General features: G+C 36.4%; 1 protein-coding gene across 2 annotated transcripts in view; it reads right to left on the reverse strand.

Moving 5' to 3' along the window:
- The window catches only part of PHIP (pleckstrin homology domain interacting protein), a 114,196-nt gene that overhangs the window by 22,658 nt on the left and 67,845 nt on the right, over positions 1 to 23,693 (reverse strand). The window contains exons 17-29 of one of the 2 annotated variants that reach the window (XM_054983891.1): positions 22,684 to 22,909; positions 21,788 to 21,913; positions 21,062 to 21,245; positions 20,256 to 20,379; positions 17,388 to 17,528; positions 16,578 to 16,654; positions 15,425 to 15,656; positions 13,702 to 13,821; positions 12,646 to 12,753; positions 11,491 to 11,615; positions 10,526 to 10,608; positions 850 to 961; positions 66 to 127 (exon numbers count right to left, since the gene is read on the reverse strand). In XM_054983891.1, coding sequence (XP_054839866.1) covers positions 66 to 127; positions 850 to 961; positions 10,526 to 10,608; positions 11,491 to 11,615; positions 12,646 to 12,753; positions 13,702 to 13,821; positions 15,425 to 15,656; positions 16,578 to 16,654; positions 17,388 to 17,528; positions 20,256 to 20,379; positions 21,062 to 21,245; positions 21,788 to 21,913; positions 22,684 to 22,909 — 1,720 coding nt within the window. Of the gene's footprint in view, positions 1 to 14; positions 128 to 849; positions 962 to 10,525; positions 10,609 to 11,490; positions 11,616 to 12,645; positions 12,754 to 13,701; positions 13,822 to 15,424; positions 15,657 to 16,577; positions 16,655 to 17,387; positions 17,529 to 20,255; positions 20,380 to 21,061; positions 21,246 to 21,787; positions 21,914 to 22,683; positions 22,910 to 23,693 lie in introns of both variants that reach the window. The other variant, XM_054983887.1, reaches the window with a different exon arrangement.

The following is a 23,693-nucleotide window of genomic DNA, read 5'->3' on the forward strand; positions in this document are numbered from 1 at the left end:
TATCACATACGTACACAGTAAGTTCTGTCTCCTTTCTGTACATCTAGGGGAAAGTAGACACATACCATTGTTTGGTATAGGCTCCATATCCCAAGGACTCATTTTCTCAGTGTCTCCATTGTCCCAACTTCAAGAAAAAAAAATACAGTTGTTTCCTGTTATTAGTATTTTCTTATATGAATATTACAATTGATCAACACTCCGTCAAATATTTAAAGTCATTGTCAAGAATAAAACTTATCAGCTAATAACATATAGAAGAGCAATCGACAGAGTGTTCTGTCAGGTCTTAATAGCTACCAGCACTTTCCTGAGATGGGCATCTGTGTAGCTCCAAGTATGTTCAAAAAGGGATGTCATGGAATCCAAGAAGCACCAACAGCTCAAACCATGTCCCAGATGTCAGCTCTTTCACCTAACCCATTATCACCTCTAGCATATGACACCTCTAGCATCTGTGTTCTGCCAGAGTCCAATAAATGTTTCAGTATTTGGTGAAGCTTTTTCAATTGTGCAGAAAAATACAGAACTTTGCATTTCAGAAACTATCTTTAATTTAAAATGCATAAAATGAATAGATTGGCTAGGAAAGGTAGAGGCAGAGAGAAGAGACGTCAAGAACAACTAAAATGCAAGAAAGTGGAGGAAAGTGAAGCTAGATGTGTAAGCAACCAATAATCCTCTGCTCTTCAACCATCAATACTTAGGATGACATACGTATCAAATAAGCGATGGATTTTAATTGTAAACTGCTTTTAGAAACTAAAGTTGAAAAATGGGGTATAATAATACAATAAATAAAGATGTATGACAGGAATAAAATAAAACACTATGTACAAAGTTACTAACCAGACATTGTAGCACTGAAATAAGCTGTCAGGATAATCAGGTTGAAGGGGCTCTTGACTTTCAATTGTTCCAAACCACCAAGCATCATCAATTACTGACCTAAACCGATCACCTGGATAGGAATATAAAGCACCATGTTTAATCCAAAAATGTATCTTAGCCTTCTTTTTAGCAAATCTTATCAATATTTTAAAATAGTTTTAGGTGGGCAGCCCATATTGGTCTGTAGTAGAAGAGCAAGATTCGGGTTAAGTGCTCTGACTCTCAAAAGCACATACCCTAGAAATCTAGTTGGTCTTTTAAGGCAGTACTAGATCCAAATCAATTGTTTTAAGGTGTCATTTTTGCAATGTATCACCCAGAAGATACAAAACATTAGTGAATACCCCCCACCCCACCTCCCGCCACAACTGCAACTAGGTCAAGAACGATCTGTCCTGTCAGGCTAAAGGTGCCACAAAGGCCTTGTGTTCATTGTGGGGCATCTTCTCATCTCAAGCTGGTAAAGGTGACTATCATGCCAGAGATGGTTAATATTGTACCCAAGCAAGATGGAGCAGGGGCTGAATGCTCCCCATCAACTGCCATTAAAAATGGCCATTTCTAGATCAAAACATATCTCAGCATCCTAGACCTTGCACAAATACTGTGATTAAATATATATCAAATAAATTCACCCATAAATATAAAGCTAAGTATTTCTGAAAGGTTCCTGCATTCATTAGAGGTTCTTTTCACACTGGGACTTTAAAGCGTTTCAGTATCTGTTCTGCTTCCCATGTTTGCAGGAGTTTCACATTTGCAAGGTAGTCATGGGACACAGTACCGATGTTTGTTCCTGGTATCCCCAATTTTCCCCCCTATGGACACAGCGCAATTTCATTTTGAAGCTGCTGCCAAGTCATGTCTGGCCTGATTAATGTCCGTGTGAACTCTATACTCCCCTTCCGCTTCTCTTCTTCCCCCCTCGCCTTTTCCCCGGGAGCTGATTGGTCTGTGCGGAATTAACCATTGCCATCATACTCAGCTTTCCTTTTCTACCATGTTTATCAGTAATCAGTAGTGAGGTAAGAGTCAAAAGGCTGCTTCTCCATTGGCTTCCTTCCTCCCAGGTATGCATGCACTGTCTTTTTTTTTTCTTTCAAAGTCAGGAACGATTCCTAATGCTATTGCTTATTCCCTGCTGGCTTTAAAAGCCAGGAAAGGGTATCAAGACTGCTTTTTCCCTTCCTCCTTCAAGGTTATGTGTGCACACACTTTTTTCCCCCTTCAAAGCCAGGAATGAGTTGTAACATTACTGCTCATTTTACCTGGATTTAAAAGCCAGGAAAGGGTTAAAGGCTGTATTTCCCTCCCTCCAGGTGTCTTCTGCTATTGCCCCCCCCCCAAAAAAAGTGTTTTGCACAGCCTTTTGCACAACAAAGTGGGGATGAAGCAGCAGTATTTTAACCCTTTCCTGGCTTGGCTTAAAAAAAAGAGAGAGTGGAATGAGCATGAAAACTACATGTTTTCCCCCCAGAAATCCACCACCAATTGCTTCTCCATTGGGCATGGACCAATCAGCAAATATAGAGGGGATGACTTCCAACACTGCAACGCTCCTACGCTTGCTCAAAGTTAAAAACAAAAAAAGTGTGATGTGAATTGCAAAGCCCCCACAAGCCTGAAACTGCCCCAAGGCTTCAAAACCCATATAAAATGAAAAACAAGATGCCAAATTGAAACTGCCTTGGACAGAGAGGAACATGGGGGTGCCATGTGGAAGCCATTGCAATCGCAGCGAATGCTCATAAATGGCGGTTTAAACCATAAGCGCGGAAATGGCCTAAATATATACCAGCACTCTCAATGTAACATTTACAAAAACGGTTCCATATTTCTCAGTTTAAGAAACTCTAACCAATAACCAATGTCATCTTAAAAAGCTATGTCGGGAGGGGGCGTGGCATCTGTGCAAGATGGATGCATGTTGAAGGAGCTCCAGCTCTCCCCCGCCTGGAAGCATGTAAGTAAAGCTTTTTAAAGCTTAAAGTTTGAGGAGGCTATGAAAAAGCAGGGGCTGATGAAGAAAAAATCACCAACAAAAGCAGTTAAGTGCTTGCAAAACCTCTTTGAAGGAGCTGACTTTGAAGTGCAGAAAAGCCAAGGCCTGGAAAGCAAAACAAACATGGCCGAGGGTATACTGGAAGCTAGTGCAGAGGTAAATAAACAGCTTTTACTCTTACCTAAACAAATAGCACAGCTTGAACAGTCACTCTTAAAACAAATGTCGGCTTTAATACAGCCCCTTTCAATGCAGTTGGCAGACATTAAACTAGAGCTCAGTAAAACAAATGCAAAAGTTGAAAATGCCCTGGATTTGGCTCTTATGTCGCAGAGGGATATTCGTGATCTCCAAGATACCTCTGATTCTCATGAAATGAGGCTAATTAACCTTGAAGTGGCTGCACGAAGAAACAATTTGAAGATAAGAAACGTAGAAGAGTTGCAATCTATTAATGATAACTTAATCACAATGCTAACTAAATGGTTCTCCGAACTGCTCAATTTACCTAACGATGCAGAGCTAACCATCACTAAGGCTTTTCGACTGGGATCTGAGCAGGCTGCCAAAAAGAGAAATCTTCCAAGAGATATCATTGTGGAAATTGCAGACCACAAAATACGCAAGCAACTAATGGATGTGACCAGAGTCAAAAGCCCACTTCTTTTCAACGAAAAGCCAGCTTACATCTTTCCTGATTTACCGGGTGAAGTGTTGTCCAAAAGGAAGGACTTAAAATCAGTCACTTTAGCCTTGCAAAGAGCTAACATTCGTTACAGATGGAGCAACTTTATTAAACTCTCTGTCATGCATAATGGAAAACAACTGATTGCTTCAAATTTAGATGAGGCTGAACAATTGCTGCAGAACTTGCATGTGGAGACTCCGATGGATGTCAGCAAGTATAGTCAAAAAAGAAAATTTCCAACACCTTCTCCTCAAAAAGGGAGTAAAATCCCTATTCTGGACAACTAATTAAGAACAACAAAAAAGAATTAAGCTTAATGTGGGAATGTGTTTTTGAGTTTAGTCAACAGTTGAGGTGGAAATTCTCTGCACGTTAATGTTCATCTTATTTTTCCAGGTGGGGGGAGCCTAGGGTGGTTTCTTCAGTGTGGCTCCTGTTGGGTTGATAGTTCCAAAGGGTTGGTTTTTTACCAAATAGCTAGTGTGTGCAGTAACACACTAGTCCAAGTGAACTATAACTGTTTTTTTTTCCTTATAAAAATTTCTACAGTTTTATAGTTTTGAGCTGTTACTAATAAGATTTGGGGGAGGGAAGAGGGGTATACTGTTATAGGGTTAAGGGGAATTGTATTGTGGAGGGTCTTGTTACTATAAAAGTTAATTAGTTTAAGTAGTGATTTTTAATTTTTTTTTTACATTTGCTAGAACTCAGCCTCTAAAGTGCACCAGTGTAAAAATATTTTATTTTATAGCTGCAAATTAAAATATTGCTTATTGTATATCTAAGCTGCTAGCTTAGTGTTCTTTGGCTTCTGTTGAGTTAGTTTTTAAGGGTTGGGTTTTTTTTCTCTCTCAACAAATAGCTAGTGCGTGAAGTAACACACTAGTCCACGTGATTTATAATTGTCTTTTTATTTTTTCTTACTCAAGTTTTTATAGCTTCATATTTTTGTATTTTTTAATGCTCTGTTACTAATAAGAACTGGGGGAGGGAAAGGGAAATAGTATTAACGGATTATATAAAAGTGATTTTTGTTTTTTATAAAAGTTAATTAGTTTAAATAGTGTTTTTATAGATTCCTTTCTACAACGCTTGATAGAGCTTAGTTGTTTGTTTTTTGAGATAAAATGTATTAGAGCAAAAATACTTAATTCTACTGTCACAAATTAAAATATTGCTTACTGCAATCTTTGTATCTAAGCTTCTAGCTTAGTATTTTTAGTACTGCTTTAATTTTAATTTTGGTAAAGAAACATAAAAAAGAGGGGGGGAAGAAAAGAGGAGGAAAAAACAGAAGATTAGCTATTTCAAAGTTGAAGAAGTGTTTAATTTTTGGTCGTTAATAAGTATCTGATAAGTTATTTGAGAACTATTTTTTCTTATAACAAACAAAAATAGATATGGCAGACCATCTCAAAGTTATTTCCTTTAATGTACGTGGCCTTGGAAATCCGATTAAGAGAAAACGAATTATTTCTGAATTATCTAAAACAGGTTCAGACATTATTTTACTACAAGAAACTCATTTTGATTCTAAACATACAAAAAACTTGAAGTCTAATCGTTATCATTTACAATACCATGCAGTTGGGACTTCCAAAGCAAGAGGGGTGTCCATCCTTATTTCAAAAACTTTACCATTTCAACTTAATGACTTAATTAGAGACTCTAAGGGCAGGTTTCTATTCATTAAGGGTACAATTGAAAACCAGCTATACACCTTTGGTTCTATATATGCACCTAACCAGGACCAACTAACATTTATAAAAAATTCTTTAGACAAATTTACACAATTTAGTGAAGGCACTCAGATTTTAGGGGGAGATTTAAATTATATAATAAATTATAAACTAGATAGATCTAGACCCAAACAGAAGACATCTAAATATAAGAATGACTACTCCGGTCTAGCACGCCTTTTAGAGAACAATAACCTGATTGATATTTGGAGGTATCAACACAAAAATGAAAAAGATTTTACCTATTTTTCTTCAAAATACAACATTTACACTAGAATTGATTATTTATTAGTTTCTGATTCAATTACAGACAATATAGTCAGCTCTGAATTAGGTAATATTACCTTGTCAGATCATGCATGGGTCAAATGTTCATTACAAATCAATCCAAATTTTTTCAAACCAAAATTTTGGTCATTCAATAAGTCCTTAATTACCAATCAAACAACAGTCACAGAAATTAACAAGATTATAGAATTAGCTATCATTGATAATAAAACAGAAAACATTTCACCAAGCATACTTTGGGATACAGTGAAAGTTGTTACAAGGGGACATTTAATATCTCTTTCAGCACATATTAATAAACAAAGAAATATCCTTAAACAGGAACTCCAAGAGAATATAAAAATGTTAGAAGCTACCCATAAAAGAACATGCAGTAAAAAAATTTATAAAAAATTACTATCTCAACGTAAATTACTTGAATCATTAGATATCAATAAAATCCAAAAAAAGCTACAATACATTAAAATAAATTACTGGTTCAATTCACCCAAATTTTCTAGACTTTTGTCCCACAAGATCAAAGACAAAGAGACACAAAGGTGCATTAAGAAAATAATCGACACTAAGGGAGTAGCTCACACCACAACAAAAGAGATTTTGAATGTTTTTGAGGATTACTATACTCAGTTATATACATCCAAAAAACCAAATCAGAAGTCTATTTTGCAATTTTTACAGTCACTAGCAAATTTAAAAAAACTGGACACTAAGCATCAATCTCTTTTAGATAGCCCAATTACTCAACAGGAAATATCAGAAGCAATAAAATCATTGCCAAATAATAAATCGCCAGGTCCTGATGGATTTCCATCAGAATATTACAAAAAATTTATCATGCTTATAAGCAAACCTTTAACTGAAGTTTGTAATGAAGTTTTAGAATGTGGTAAGATGCCTCCTTCTTGGACAAATGCTTCAATTACTGTAATACCAAAACAGGGCAGAGATGTTACCAACCCGGGGTCTTATAGACCCATATCCCTTTTAAACCAAGATTATAAAATCTTCACTATGGTTCTAACTAAAAGGATAAATTCATTCATTTCCCACTATATTCACCAGGACCAATCTGGTTTTATTCCATCTAGAGACCTGACTAACAATATTTACAAAACTCTAAACTTAATCTCATACTGCCAAACAAATAATATAGAGTCTGCTTTTATTTCTCTCGACATTGAAAAAGCTTTTGATTCCATTGAGATCCAATATCTTAAATCAGTGTTAAAACATATGTGTTTTGGTGATAAATTTCTAAGAATGATAGACACGATTTACTCACAAAATACAGCTCAAATTAAAATCAATGGGTTTTTTTCAAATAAAATTGCCATTCAGAGAGGTACGAGACAAGGTTGCCCACTTTCCCCCATTTTATTTATTTTGGCTATGGAACCCTTAGCAGAGACTGTTAGGAATGACACCCAAATACAAGGGATTACCACCAAAATTTACAACTTTAAATTAAGCCTTTTTGCTGATGACCTATTGCTCTATTTGGTAAATCCAATTAAATCGATTATTCCCCTACAGGAGACACTAACAAAATTCAGTAATATTTCAGGGTTAACAATTAACCAAATGAAATCTCAATTGCTCCCAGTCTATATTCAAAAAGATTCAATTACCCATCTAAAAAAAATCTGTAATTATCGTTGGGTCTCTAAATACATAAAATATTTGGGCATTAATATCTCTACAGATTTGAAGCAACTGTTTAAACTAAATCATAATGCAGTTATAGAACAAATAAAATTGAACTTAGGCAAATGGAACAAATTAAATCTCTCTTGGTTTGAAAGGTATCATATAATTAAAACATTTATTCTGCCAAAACTTTTATTTCTTATGAGAGCAATTCCACTCAAGATCCCGCAGAAAACGATGAAAAATTGGCAAAGTTTGTTAAATAAATTTTTATGGAACTATAAAAAACAGAGAATTGCTTTTACCACACTCCGACTGAAATATGGGAAAGGGGGTTTTAATTACCCAGACCTTAACACATACCAAGTAGCTACCAGGTTATTGAATGTAGTCCAGATTTTACGAACCCCAACTTCTTTGAATTGGGTTACAACGATACATCCTAATTATGCACCTCTTGTAATACAGAATTTAATATGGAATGTTAAAAATGATCATTTATGCAAATTGATAAATAATCCTTTTTTAGTGGATATACTGAGCATATGGTCTCAATACAAAAAAAAGATTTTGCCAAAATTATCCCGGTTTTCATCCTTTTTAGGACAAACATGGTTTCCCCCAGGCCAATCTAATTCTTTTATGTCTTTCTGGCAACAACAGAATTTAACTCGTTTAATTGATATATCCACAAGTACAGGTTTTTTAGATAAACAAGACTTAGAACATAAATTACAACAAAAAATGCAATGGTTTACTTATCTTCAACTTTCTCACATGATGTATCAAATTGGAATTAAACAAATCCTTAGTAACCCTATGACAGAATTTGAACAGCTCTTAAATCAAACAGATTGGACGCAAAAAGGTTTGATATCCAAACTTTATAATTTGCTTCTTAATACCTTTGAATTAAAACCTCAGAAATATCAGCTAGACTGGCAAACCGATTGTGGATCTGTAATTCCCCCAGACCAATGGGAAAAAATTTGGTCTTCTAATATAAGAGATTCTCGCATAATAAACAACAGAATTCAAGCTTATAAAATTATCCACAGATGTTATTTAACACCAAAGAGACTCTCATTATTTTCACAAACTCAGTCACCTTATTGTTGGAAAAGATGTAATTTGATAGGTTCTTTCGATCATTGCTGGTGGAATTGTCCCCTAGTTAAAAACTATTGGATAGAGATTTTAAAAAATATAAAAGAAATAACAGGTTATGAAATACCCTTTGATATTAAGCTAATTTTTCTAAATCAATGGGACAACATAGATATCCCAAGCATTAGGAAAGAATTAATTAATGACCTCCTAATGGTCGGAAAATCCCTTTTGGCAGCTAACTGGAAGTCCCCCAAGATCCCATCTATCGACAGTTGGTTTTCCAGAGTCTGGGATTATTATATCCAGGAGAAAGTTTATGATTCTATTTATATATCTCAGCATTTTCCAAAAGAAACTGATTTTATGACAAAATGGCTCCCTTTCTTTGACTACTTATTAACCAATGATATACACCCTCCAAAGCATTTATTGTTTGTCTCATGGTGTTTCTGAGCAATATGTTGGGTTCCATACAAACTGTAAAGAACCTCCCTCTCTGCTTAGGTATATTGCAATTCTCTAAGCAAATTTTCTTTTTCCTTTGTTAATATTATATTTGAAAACTGGTAGTATATTATAAGCTATCTGTTTTTTCTTGTATTATAGTTGACTTTAATATTGTGTAATTTGTTTTCCTGTTTACGCATTGTATGTTGTTTTTTTAAAGTTAATAAAAAGTTTATTAAAAAAAAAAAAAAAAAAAAAATAAAAAGCTATGTCTTCATAGAATGTTATTCACACTTGCCAATTTCTGTAAAACAAGATTTCTACCTGGATTCAGCAAAGCTGATCTAGATATATTTACAGGATTCAGCGTGCTGCCCTCAGGATTAGGCACAGAACAGTGCAAGTTATAACCTTGCATCTTGCACCTATGGCTGTGCATAAGTGCCCTTTGCTGGAAATGGATCCAGTAACCTGTTACATATCATTGGATTCAGTCTTACTAAAAATGGAATACAAATATAAACCAGATTAGTATTAATGGATAGGATATTCTTATGCTTTATGTTGGAGAAGGGGAAAACAGCATCAAGTTATTATGGCTGTAAGGTCTTAAATAGTAGTATAGGGGTCCCATTTGAAGATGTCTGAGAACACCTGATTGACTAGCTTTTTGGATTTGTCTAGTATATTTTTTATCCCACTCTTCAGGAAGTTCAAGACAGCATAGAAATGTCTCTCTTCATTTTATACTCATAACAAACCTGAGAAGTAGATTAGGCTGACAGAGACTGGCCCAGAATTACTGAGCAAGCTTCCTTCATGGCACTGTGAGGATTTCAGCCCATGTTTCCCAGACTGTAGCCCAACACTCTAGCTAATACATCATCACATTGGGTTTCTTGGTATGAAGATGGTCTAAAAAAGTCAAGCAGTTTCTAGAAAATTCAGAAACTTGCCATGAACATATCAGCATTTTATAACATGATTCCCCTATCTTTCTGAGCCTTTGGGAAATTTGAGAGGGGGTGGTAAGTACCACCTCAAAGTGGCTTCAGAGCCAAATCCAAAATGGCTGCTCCAGAAGATAGAGCCAAGTGCAGTATCTCCCTCCTTACTTTGCAAAAGAACTGCATAAGGGGAATAAAAAGGAAGGAAACTGTAGTAGAAAGGGGGAAAGAGAAAGGAGAAGAAAAATGAAATGAAGCAAAGCCCAAGAAGGTAGAGAGGAAGAGAAAGGAGAATAGAAAGAACTAAAGCATGAAGGGGAAATGGAACCACTTTAATTAAAGAAAGCCCTGGTGCTCATCAGTCCCTCCTGATCCTCCAGTAGCTGTGGCTGCTACAGCAACCATGGAAAACCCTTTCCATTGAAATGAGTACACCCAACAACAAGCCCCACCCTGTTTTTGAAAAGCTCAGCAGGTGCCAGGGGAGGTACCGGTGGCCAGCATGGCATCCACGGGCATGATGTTGAAGAATCCTGCTTTATATGATTACCTCTCAAAAATTGGTGTACAAAAGCATACTGCTTTTTGAATTTGGAAATTCCACTTAGCTCTATTTAATAGCCATCGAAAAATCTATGATTGTATTAAATCACCTTTTAAAGCCATCTAAACCAGTGGGTATCAACAAATCTTCTTTCTGTGAATTCATCAATTATGCTTTGCAAAAAGTGCTTTGTCAGCTTTAATTGCATCCTAAGGCACCTACCTATGTTCCACCGTCTGTGTTTTGCATCATCAAATTGCTGCCTTAAGACTAGAAAATCAATAACATCTGGCATATCATGATACCTAGACAAAACCAAAATGATGATAATAGTGAACTATTTCATAGCAAAATACTTTCAATAAGATATCAAATTAACATAAGAATTTAATGCACTGGCAGAACAACTTAAATTTTTTTCAGACTGAGTAAAGTTTGCCCTGGGAATCCATGTCAATAGGCAACAGCTGAAAAGCACCAAGGGGAAGAGTATGAGCTGGAGGAGACATTCGGCTCTTTCCCCATCCATTGCTCCTCCTCCTCCTCAGCTTTAGTCCCAGAGTTATATTTGCTGCAGTTTGGTGAAGAGAGATATAGAGAAGTGGTGGCTATGGAAAAGATACATGTATACATGCATGTGAACAAACAAAAGTCACCAGACTACATCTTCCTTGTCATTGCTTTGCAGCTGTTAGATCAATACTTGGTTTTCCACTTTCGGTGAAATGTTTTTTATTAAATAAATAGATAAATGACTTTTTCTGCTAGTGTGAGAGCTCTTGTGCACGGGAGAGATTTCTTGCCAACTTAACTATTTTCCTCCTCAATGCAGACCCCTCACTCTGCTCCAGCAACTCCCAAGAATATGGGAGGGGGGAACAAAGCAGATCGTAGCAGAAGGGAGAGAAAATTTCCTCCTGCAAGTACAACTGCATGAGTACAACCTAGGATCTAACCCATTACTTATCAAGTTTTGATACAGCCCATTTCAAACATCTTTGTATTGTACTCATATCGTCCCTCTCCTGGTTTTAGGTTCACCCGACAGAAAAGGATTTTTTCTTTCAGGATGTAAAAACTGAACTTGCAGAACCTTACTAAACAAGTCCTTTTAAAGTTAACTTCATTTTTAAAGCACCTTTTAACTTAAATCTATAGCAACTATATATGAATGATTTTTTTCTTACTTCATTGTAAAAGATCCTCCAGTCAATTTACCAGTATCTGGGTCAAGAAAAGCAAGTTTAAGACAGCAAAGTGTGGGAAGCCCAACTTCATACTTTATTCCAACTATTTTCATCAGCTCTTGCTCCTGATGCAAACAAAATATACTTAAATTTAGTATACTAGAAAAAAATGAAACAGTAAAATAAGCATAATGGTGATTATTGCTTTCGGATTCTTCTGGGAAGCTTCAGTACTGTACATTGTTTTGGGTACCTACATGTAAGCAAGAATATGACTTAATAAATGTAAATACAATGAGGAGAAGCAAGGCACTGTATACCTACAATGAAACAGTATACCATTCCACCTCACTCCCTTACATTTACTGTATCTTTCTTATTCAAAAGCATAGTACTATACAGCCATGTTCTAGTCACACTGTAGCGGACAATGTTGTTCCCCGCCCTTGAAAAGGTTAGTGAGCTTTCATAACAGCAGCTTTAAGAAAGACTGGTTGTGGTCCAAAGTGCTAGTTTACACATGCCAAAGGGTTTGGGAAGTGAAATGTTAAGGGAAGTAACATGTTTAAAGAAAAATATTTTTAAAGAAAAAAAGAATTTGCTCTATAGCATTTGGTGCTATCTGAAAAACACAAGTCCCTTGGGCATGCAGAATTAGCAGTGAAGTTGCTTGTATCCATTCCCAACCAGAACCTGGATATCTATAACTGTAGGGATGGCTTAGTTGACAGCTACAAAATATCACTTTAAATCACAATGATCAGTGCAGGGCAATAGTTTTTCCCCCTGCAAGTCTACTATCCATAAAATGTATGTTAACAGATCATTCTGCTTTTAAGTATGAATACTGCTACTTGGATATAATGCTGGAAAACAGCTAACCATGGTTAAGAACTGGGACTTACCTTCCCCTACTAGCTTCTTTTCTTATACCAACTATGGTTACAAATTGCATCAAGTATTAATGTTTGTCAACTTGGTTCTTCACCAGGATTTGCTAGCTTTAAATTCTAGTTTGAATTTCTCTTTAACTGGAAATCATGATTAACTATGATGAAATTTGCATATGAAATCGGAGGGTGTGAAGGGATCACAGGCAGATTTAGTTACATAAAGATAAATTGGTGGGGGCAGGGGCAAGGGAGAAAAGCATACCCGTAATTCCATTTTATGCCATGGCTGTTTTTTGGGATTAATGCTGTATATTTTGTTCTTCTTTGCCATTAAAACATATGCTTCATGGCCTTGTCGGAAATAATATACCTTAAGAACACAAGAAAGAAAATATTAAAATGATACCATAATGCTTGTAAAGATGAAACTAATATGCACAGCAATTTCTCAATTCCTCAAACTACCGCATGTTTCTTTACAATACTGAAAAACAAGTTGGAAGGAAGGCAGTATGGTATATATCCTGATCTCATCAGATCTTGGAAGATAAGCAAGGTTGGTGGGAGAACACCAGGGAAGACTGGGGTTGCTCCACAGAGGAAGGCAATGGTAAACCCACTCTGCTCCTCACTTGCCTTGAAAGCCCTTTGCTGGGGGTCTCCATAAATCAGTTATAACTTGATGGCACATATGCAAGTTACAAGTTACACATCAACACTGAATAAATCTCATAAAATATAGATCTATTCAAACATGTCTATGACATATCAAAATTAATTATGCTACAGCTCTGTACAAAAGCAAAAACTTAAGCTACAATTGTTCATTAACGTTTATATGCAAATCTAGTAAGATGCAGATAAAACAGCTCTTAGCAAGTGCTGGATCCAGAGTCCGGCAAAGGAAAGTAATGGAAAATAAAAAAGGTTCTAACTCTGCCCCATTACTTCTTCTCTGAGATGTTTCACAAGTTGCCATTTTTGATAACTGAATAGCATTCAGATGTAGAAGTGTTTCAGATATTTCATATATGGGTCTTCTTTCCTTTATGAATCAGTCCATTCCTGTTACGTATTTTTATCTATCAGTGTTTCAAATACCCTTTAACTCCTCCACTCTCACATACAAATAAATTTTGTACAAAACAATGCCAATACTCACATAGCAACATATACCTGGTACCTTATATCTAAGTAAATAGTTCTGATCTATTTCATTTTATTTTTAAAAATCTAAAATGTTTGGTTAAAAAACAAATAATATATTTATGATTTTATAAACAGAAACTGGATGAGAGACAGCATAAATATAAAATACCTCATCTCCCATTTGAGGTACAAATGGACATCGGCGAGGAACAACATCTGTAATCCATACTGAAGGAAGCCATTCTTCCAATGTCAACCCATTTTCTGTTAACACCCCTACAGCTAGCCTCTAAAGAAACCCAAAATAAGTCTGAATTAACCTCTGACTCAATAAATCCAAACAGATTTGTCAAAAAATTAATACAGCAAATTATCATTAGGCATAATAAAAATATGTATCAGGATTTTTAAAAAATGGCAACAAACCTGGAACACTGCCTGTATGTATACATTTTCTTACTTTAGCAGACTCACATAGAATCCTAGCACTACAGCCCTGAGGTATGACACCCTATGAAGTAACTGACTGTTGCCTGGATCCTATCCTTTTTCTTAGACATGAAGAGAGTACTAATATCCTACTCCATTATTCAGCCAATGCAACACATGCTCCTTCTGACTTCGGGAGGGGGAGGGGGATGCTACTGAGTTGTAGGAAACTGAACTTCCAAAAAGCATAGCCATCTATGATTTTCTCACAATAGCATATAGATAATTCTCAATTTGCCCCCACAGAGCATATTAGAAATCCACTTTGGAACTGATTATATAAAAATGTTTAAAAGTTCTTTAAGTTTCTCAAAAAATAAATGCTGAACAAGATTGTGAGGGATTAGTTTACAAAATCTCAGCTGCCATTTTGAGATTTCCTACATCTCATTACGCGCTCCCCGCCCCCATCCCTCTGAAACAGCTTTCTGTCTTCTATTCCAAAACGTCACTCATTTATTTGGTTTCACAGACCCACTGGGATTCACTAATAATTGACCTATGCTTTATCTACAAAATTTTACTCATGCTACGTATAATACTACAGTGTACCAGAACCCCGGGAAAAGGACAGTTATATATGAAAAGTTGTCATACAACAACTCTCTGTAGGACATAACACTCTCTTCATAATATACAACTCTCTTCATAATATACATCTGCAATGTCAGGTTCACAGCATTCTCCATTTATAACTTTAAACCACAACTTTATGTTAAGTAGGGTTCATGACAACTGAACACATTTTATGATTCTGAGAAATCAGCTTAATGATTTTTAATTTCAAAAATACACTAATACAACACTGTATATCTTTGATGACCCTGAATTTACCTGGGGTATATAAATGTCATCAAATTATTAGATGTGAGAAAAGAATGTTACTCATAGTAAATTTTCAAACATAACGATAGCCACCATTATTGAGCAAGTTGGAATAGAAGACCTAAAGCTATTTTAGAAGGCAGCATTTATACTTGTAGCTAACAACAGCTGCGTTTTAGGAAGTATATGAAGGACAGACACTGGAATTACACTTTAATGGCTATGTAGTGCAACCCTATGCATTTATTTCCAGACTAAGCATAGTGAAATAAATGGGTGTAAATGTGAGTTTCCTCCGCATAGGATTGCACTGCAAGTCTACTGTGTTCCCCAAGTCATGCTGATGGAACAGAAATGTATGAAACAAGGCACTACTTATGTATAGAACATATGCAAAACTTCCAAGTTTTGAACAAAAGTCAAGACATTGTTAAAAAACACCCTTCAATATGTAAATATTTCAAATATACAAATTAACTTTGCAAATGCTTTGAAAACATAGTTCGCGTAGCAAATCAAAAGAAATCAAACAACCTAATCTTTTTTTAATTGCTGATATTATGTAACTATTATACAACCTTTTGTTTTCTTTCTTTGGGTTTCTTTTTCTTTGGTGATGTTGGACCATCTTTATCTTCAATACCTTTTTTCCTTTCTTTTCTCATTTGCTTTTGCCTTTGTTTTTCAGGACCTTCCTCATCTTCTGAACTGCTCTCTACTTTCTTAGTCTTAATTTTAGGAATTTTCTTTGGCGGCTGTAGATTAATTCCAGCATCAGCTGTCCAGTCGGAATAATCACTAGAGTAGTCACTTGGAGAATGAAGAATAAAAAAACAGATTTAATGACGATGCCCTAGGGCCACTGACTCTCTTCGATCAGAGGGAGGGCTTTTAGGGTTGTGATTCCCTCCCTCTGGAATGCGTTCACAAAGAAGACTTGCTTCCTCCAGGATTTAGTGAAATTCTGGAGAGCCTGCAACGCAGAGATGTTTCATCTGGCGTTTGGAGGCTGATTCAGATAATGTTAAATGTATTGGCTTGACACCATATGATTTATTTATTATAGACAATGGGCATGAGTGGGATTTAGGGATGGTGCTGTTCTTTTAGATGCATGGGTTTTAATGTTTGTATTTTACTATGTTATTTGTTTTTAATGTCTGCATTCAATTTTAATATTTTATTAATGTTTGCATTTTATATGTATGCTGTAAACCACATCAAGCAGCACACATGGTAGAGAGATGGTATATAAGTCGGATAAATAAACATTCATTATAATAAATAACTTTCCACTCTGCGATAAAAAATCCTAAGAAAATTTAAGTCACCTACCCCTGACTTTACTGAACCAAGAGTGTATTAAACTTAAGTGTTTTTGCATACACAAAAGGACTGTTTATAAAATCTATACAATGTAATCCCAGATATTAAAATACGGGGAAATAGGATCCAAACATATTTTCACAACAAATAACCTAATGATGATGTTTTCATTAAATGTTCTAAAGGGAAAAAAGTGTACTCTCTAAATTCCTAAGAAAGTAAACCCTAATTTATGGTTAATTTATCTATGGAGAGCTGTAAATAAAAAGGTACTGTGGCATACCAAATTTTATGGGAAACTACTGAGCAGACAAAGAAAAGCATATCAGGATAATAAAAGTATAACCCCTTGTTACACTGCCACTCACCAGAGAGATCAATACATCTTTATACTTCTTCACTTACCTAGAACTACCATCACTGTGCCATGCTTTCCCCTCGTCTTCAGATGTTCCACCACTGGCAACAGCTACTTCTCCTTCCTATGAGCAACAGTATTTGTTTGTTTGAAGTTAACATCTTTTCATTCATATTGTTTATGGTTAACATTTTCTTACATTCCAAATCTAAATCCAAATTTTGGATTTGGCACTATCAATAACACATGCTAGGACTTCACGTTAACTCATTCTTTTATCTGTTTCTGTTAGGCTAATAACTCATCTACTTGTCCATGAATTGAATTACTTAAAAAAAAAAACCTGGCATGTATCTTTATTACAGAATATTTCCTCGAATACCATTGTAATTTGTTTCATGTATTCTTCTTACCCACTTTACAGAACACCAATTTAAAGAAATTATGTACCAAGAACTTTTCATTGGCCCTTTAGCCAATTATTGGCATGTGAGTATTTTAATAACAATACAGCTTTTAGATTTTTTCCCCCTATTCCACAGTAAAGATATGCAATCTCATAATCTAGACAGGACAATAGTCCCCTTACTCCTAAACCTTAAATTCTGAAGCTCAGATCCTTGACACCATCCACAGAGAGTTTAAAAATGTAATTAATATCATACTTGAATATTAACACACTCTTTTTGGTATATATAATTTTTCTATTCTGTTTATATGAAAACATTTATAGGAATTAACAAAACAGTATTTCAGTTTTAATATGTAGAGCCTAGTGGATAATCTTTTGTATAACTGACAGCACAAATCTTAGGACCACCATCCTCAATATGAAGCTCTACAAATTAGCTACTTACATCTGAGGAACTGCTGCCATTTTCCAGATCTTCATTTGGTCTGGAAGTTTCTTCCAATGCGTATCTAGTACGGTAGTTATGTTGATTGGTTTGCTGTTTCTTTAAATCGGCAACATCTAATATATGATCACTGGAATGATTCTAGGAAGACACAAGAAATGGCTATTATGAGAATATGAGAAATCACACATTTCAAATTAAGTTTTGATTAGCAGGCAAAGTGAATTTTGGAAACGTGAAACTGTAGAACTTTGTATGATTTATAATGCAGGGAAAATAGGATTAAGCAATAGCACTATTGCTTATTGCATTATTCCACTCTACAAACTGTATATGCCTGGAAGCTAAATAGCAATAAAATAGAATCTTGAGATCTGAAATCCATTTATTAGAATTCACCAGATGACCCTCACATAGACAAATTCATTATACACATATAAATATTGATAATTTCAGGTGGGTAGCCATGTTCGTCTGCAGTAGAAGAACAAGATTCAGGTCCATTAGCACTTTAAAGACCAACTAGATTTCCAGGTTATGAGCTTTCAAAAGTCCAAGCTCTCTTCAACTACATTTACAAGTGGAACCCTACATACTTTAATTTAAAACTGGGGACAATGAGAGGTTTGACTCTCCAAAGCACATACCCTGGAAATCTAGTTAGTCTTTAAGGTGCTACTGAACCCAAATCTAGCTCATATAAATACTGAAATTATGCAAGCATAATAATTTGAGCAACGTAGCCTACAGTACAATGACGTATACAAATTATCATGCTTTCACTAAACATCTACCAATTTAGATCTTGATTAGGGAGGGATCTGCACTTACCCACTCCCAAAAGTATTTTTCAATTCAGGTACAAGAAAGGCCATAAATATAGGTATTCCCAATATTTGGGTCCTTAAATACCTGTTTAGTATTTGAATCTGGGTTTTTTTCAGGATTCCAAAATTAACTGGGACCATTACTTCCTATGGGGAATCTTTCCAAAGGGCTAGAGGTGCTGTTTTTGGAGCAATTGAGACCTGTCCTCTAAAGACCACCTCCAAGCTTCAAGTAGATTGGGTTAAGGGGTTCAATTCTACGGGGCTCTCAATAAGGTGCCCTCAGCTACTCCCTACTGTTTCTATGAGGAGGGGGAAATCCAATGCTTTCTCCTGTGTAAAAAATCCTTAGCCAAACATACAGGAGCAGCCACTGAACCAAAGCCTCCCAAAAAAGAACTAACAAAACCCAACAAAACCAATCTAGCAACAGAAGGCATGCATTCCAAAAAATTCTCTCCCTGAAGCTACAGCCAGCTGCAGCATTCTCCCCTTGTTTTTTGAGGTTTCCTAGGCAACAGGAGGGAGGGGAGAGGGAGATGACTGTCACAGGTGAATGTGCCTATGCAGGTTGGGGGGGGGTTCAACTGTCTGTCCAATCATGATCATTTTCTCAGACCATGAGAGAACTGTCATGATTGGACAGACGGTTCAGATGCCACTAACATGCATAGGCATTCACCCGTGAGAGTCACATCCCTCCCTGCCCCTTTTCCCTAGAAAACTTCCAAAAGTGAAGGGGGGAAAGCTGTGACAACCTTTAAAATGGCTGCCTCAGTTATTCTGAATATTTTTGCAATTTACCAGGAACATGAATATCAGTGTATCCTAGAATCCTGGCTTTTGCTGGAATACTTATAGGTAATTTTCAAATATATATTTTGGAACAGATATACCAACTCTCATATACCCCTAATTATGGCACAAATGCAAGTATGAGAACCAACATGGTATAGTCATTAGTGTTAGACTAAGATCTGGGACACCCAAGTTTGAAACCCCATTCTGGCACGGAAGCTTCCTGGGTGTCCTTGGGGTGTCACTCTCTCAGCATTACCTATCTCACAGGGCTGCTGTGAGAATAAACGTGTCACTTTGGGAAGAAAACTGGGTTATCTATATCAACAGAAAAGTAGTTGACCTGAATGCATACAGAAGGCTTATACTCAGCCAGTATATGTCTGGTTAATGTCTAAATAGAAGACCTCCTGGGGATCCTATTTATACCAACTTTGAGTACTATGAGGAAAGCAATATGGGATAACATTGAGTTTGAACAGATGTAAGAACTTTCACTAGGCAGTTACAGCCAGCAAAACCATCACTTTGCAACAGAGCTATTTTAATGTAATGCAAACAGTCTGAAAATGTAACTTTTCAGAAGATACAAAGCATGGAAACATCTCCTACTAAACAACAACAGCCACCCTAACTACACATACAGAAAATATTGGAAGATCACTCTGTAGCCATAATAATATACTGGTATAATGTATTAAGGCAACCTACCCCTACCCCCACCCCCACCCCGGGATATAAACATTGACAACTGAAATGTCTTCAAACCAGTAAGGAACTATTTTCTACTGTTACAGGAGTTCAAACAGAAAAAATATTATTAAATAGGTATGAAAAAAGACAATACGCTTGAGCTAACATATGTGCGTGCACAAAGATGTAACATCAATAACTTTTCGTGGGGACTACGAAGAGGTATTTTATTAATTTCCAGTATTACACACTTAGAAAACATAAAAATATTTATTAGCTATGCTTAAAAGATAAAGAAACACATTACATAATATTACTGACCAGTCCATTATCATATGCACTATGGTTCCCAACCATCCTTCTCTCATCAGCATCCATAAAACTTGCCTTGCTATGATTTAAGCCCTATTCTACATTAGCTACCCAGTACTACCCAAATTTATTCAGCAGTTATTCTTACTTATAACAATTAGGTTTACTTCCTAATTACTATATTTAGGACCATACCCTCCATGACACCACGTACTACGGGCAATAGCTGATTGTTTACCTTAGGCAAAGAAGGTATTTTGTTCTCTCTAGGAATATGACTTGTAACATGTTTCCTTTTTTCTTCTGACCTGTAAATCTTTATTTCTTCTTCCCCTTTTGCTGTTCGCCATTCCTCCTGCCTACTATAGGAAAGAAATTGATAGGTGTTAGCACTATTTTACAGCACTTTTCTCAATGAATTAACAGCTCCATGATTCTTGAAAGGAGGGACTGTACTTCCTCCCACAATCCTGACTAACTGTAAGATTTCTTGGATCTGGCAAGTGTGGGGGAGACTGCCATCAAGTCAAAGCTGACTTATGGCAATCCTTGGTGGGGTTTTCATGGCAAGAGACTAATAGGGGTGGTTTGCCTCTGCAAACAGTTTTCATTTAAGGTCTCCCATCCAATTACTAACCAAGGCCAATCCTGCTTAGTTTCTGAGAGCTGACAAGATCAGGCTCACCTGAGCTATCCAGGTCAGGGCAAATATGAGAAGCATACATTTTTAAGTAAAACAGATGAAGAATGAGACCTCAGAAAGTTATTTCAACACAAAAGAAGCAGCCAGAGTGCTCTCTAATATACAAGATACGCATACTAAACATTTTAATCTACCTAGAAAAATGAAAGACCCACAATTACAAATTCACATACATATTTACCGTTATCAACAAATGTGAACCACCACATAATGCACATCTAAGAGCTATAACCTAGTAAAGTTACCAGAAAATGCATACTTCCGTATGTGGTTTCAAACGCAAAAGTGCCAAACTCAGTAATATGACTTGATCAATTTGATACAAAGAAGCTTGAATTTACCTGGCTACTCCTGGTGACAGCTCTGGCACCACAACTCTTCGACTCCATGCTACTAGGTCTCGTTCAGTAGCTATTTCACTTCTTGGAGCATTACTATGCATTTGTCGCACACCCTCAATCTGTCCACTGCGTCTTAATCCCACATTTGGTGGTGAATGTACCTCTGAGGTAGCATTTACAGAGCCTATGGAGCAAAAGCCAGTCAATAGCCTATAATCCAAAGTGTCACAAAATGTACTGAGAAAACAGAATAAAACATGCGGCAGCTAGCAATGGCAGCATTGAACAGTTACAATTTTATGCAAGCTTTATAATACTCATAGAATGCATTTTTAAGCTAAGACTGCACTGTTGGTAGCTAGGCAGAGACCAGTATCACATCTCTTCATCCAGTAAAAGCTTGTAATGCCCTCTCCCCCTTCCCACAATCCTATCTCATATATTCAGTCTCAAGAAAAACTCAAGTTTTATTTCTGAAATCATAGTAATACACCATATAATGGTATTTGCCTTGCAACTTGGGACATATTTTCTCAACTGGCACAATGTACCTGTTTCTTCCCACTATCATAGTAGCTAGCTTGATTTCAATCATTACACTTAAAGATTTAAGACCGCATTAAACAGTTAAAATATTCTCTTTCCATCAAATAAATGTGACAGCTCACATGCACTAAATTCAGTATAAAGTTGATTATTCTATACATAAAATAAAAAGGGTTTTACCCCTGCCAATTCTGTTAGTATTGCTAATTCCAGCCTCTCCAGAACGTCTCTGATCTTGCTCTTGTTGTAGTCTCTGTATCATGCTGTCCAAAGGGCTAACTTGTTGGCTCAAGACCTGGTTCAGTCCTATGAAATGCAGAACTTGAATTTAGTTTTTGTGAAGAGCCAGCTGATACAGAAAGTCTAATTCGGCATTCATACTTAAGCAAACAGAAATGTTTTAAGTCTCAACAATTAAAATGAATTGTTCTCAATATTAATATTAGAAAGGAAACCCAGAAAATGGAACAAAGATTGCTGCTTATTATTTGCAAGTGAACACACTGCAGAAACTTTTACAAGTTATCTTCATTAACTTTACTAGTCTACGCATTATATACTTAACTGATTATCACAAGTCGTAATTCCTTTCACACAAAAATGTTTTGGAACCTTTAAATGTAAAATTGAGTACTTTGTGACTGATAATAAGAGGAAACATGTTGCTGAAAGATAGCTAATTATGTTACAGTCTGATATGGTAAAATCTAATACTCACTGGTCCAACTTGTGGATTGGATCCACAAGTAGGTGATGGCCTCGCCTAAGGAAGGCTGTAACTTACGTGGCCCCATAACACTTGCTTTGTTTTAAACAAAAAAAAGGGGAGAAGTTGAAACACACAGACCAGGTAGGGAAGAATAAAGTGAGTATGAGGATATGTCTACACTACTACACATTAACTGACTGTATTCTTTTGGTGAGGGTGAAGAAAATTTTCTCAGACTCTCCAAACTACAAAGAAAGGTCAACTTACACCTGGAATGAAAAAGGTATTGTTTTATATTTTATGTCTAATGACAGACACAAATATGACTATATACCTAGAGGTCGCAGAGAGTGGAAATTGTGCATACCTGAGGAAGTCACTCCCATTTGAGGAATAAGCTGTTCCTCTCTGCAGTTCTCACGTCCTGGAACTAATCTTTGATATCTAGATGGATGAGGATTACCATCAACATCAACCAAAAATGGGGGAGGCATGAGATGTGGTGCCTGCTGGGTCTGTTCATCCAGCACAAAGTTGTTGGCATCACGGATCAGTGGCCGATAATCGCTGTGAAAGAACATCTGATCTGCTATCTGTAAATAAGGACAATTTTTAAATTAAATACCATAAAATTAATCAATATGCTTCATCAAAACATGCACTCAAAAATAACTACACAGAAATTGTGGAATTTCTGCCACCTGCTCATATGACCATTGCCCTTCCTGACTGCTTAAATATGTTATGGGGATGGGCTGAGGGACATCCCTCCCTGAGAGAGGGAGTAGTAATTACTGCCTTTAAGCAGTAATGGTGAAGTCACTCCTAAAGAAACCTACTCTTGACCCAGGAGACTTGAATAACTACAATCCAGTCTCAAATGTACTATTCTTGAGCAATGTGACTGAATGAGTGGTAGTTAGCCTGTTCCACTGTATGGATCCATTCCAATATGGTTTCAGGCCTGGTTATGGAACTGAAACAGCTTTGGTTATCCTGGTGAGTCACATGTGCCAAGAGATGCTGGGAGGAGTTGTGAGTGTGACCCTGTTAATTCACCTGGACCTCTTGGTGGCTTTTGATACCATCGATTATAGTATGCTTACTGACCACCTTTTGGGATTGGGACTGGGAGGCACTGCTCTGCAGTAGTTCCAGTCCTATCACAAGTGTAGTTTTCAGAGTGTGGTAATGGGTGACCGCTGCTCTACTTGGCCTCTGGCATACAGTGTCCTTCAAGGTTCCATCTTGTCTCCCTGACATAAAGCCACTGGGAGAGGTCATCCAGAGATTTGGGATGAATTATCACCAATACATTGCTGATACTCAGCACGATCTCATGCTAATAGCAGATCCCAGGGAGGCTGCAAAAAGGGT

Source organism: Eublepharis macularius, chromosome 1, assembly GCF_028583425.1.
Source record: "Eublepharis macularius isolate TG4126 chromosome 1, MPM_Emac_v1.0, whole genome shotgun sequence".
NCBI classification, from domain to species: Eukaryota; Metazoa; Chordata; class Lepidosauria; order Squamata; family Eublepharidae; genus Eublepharis; species Eublepharis macularius.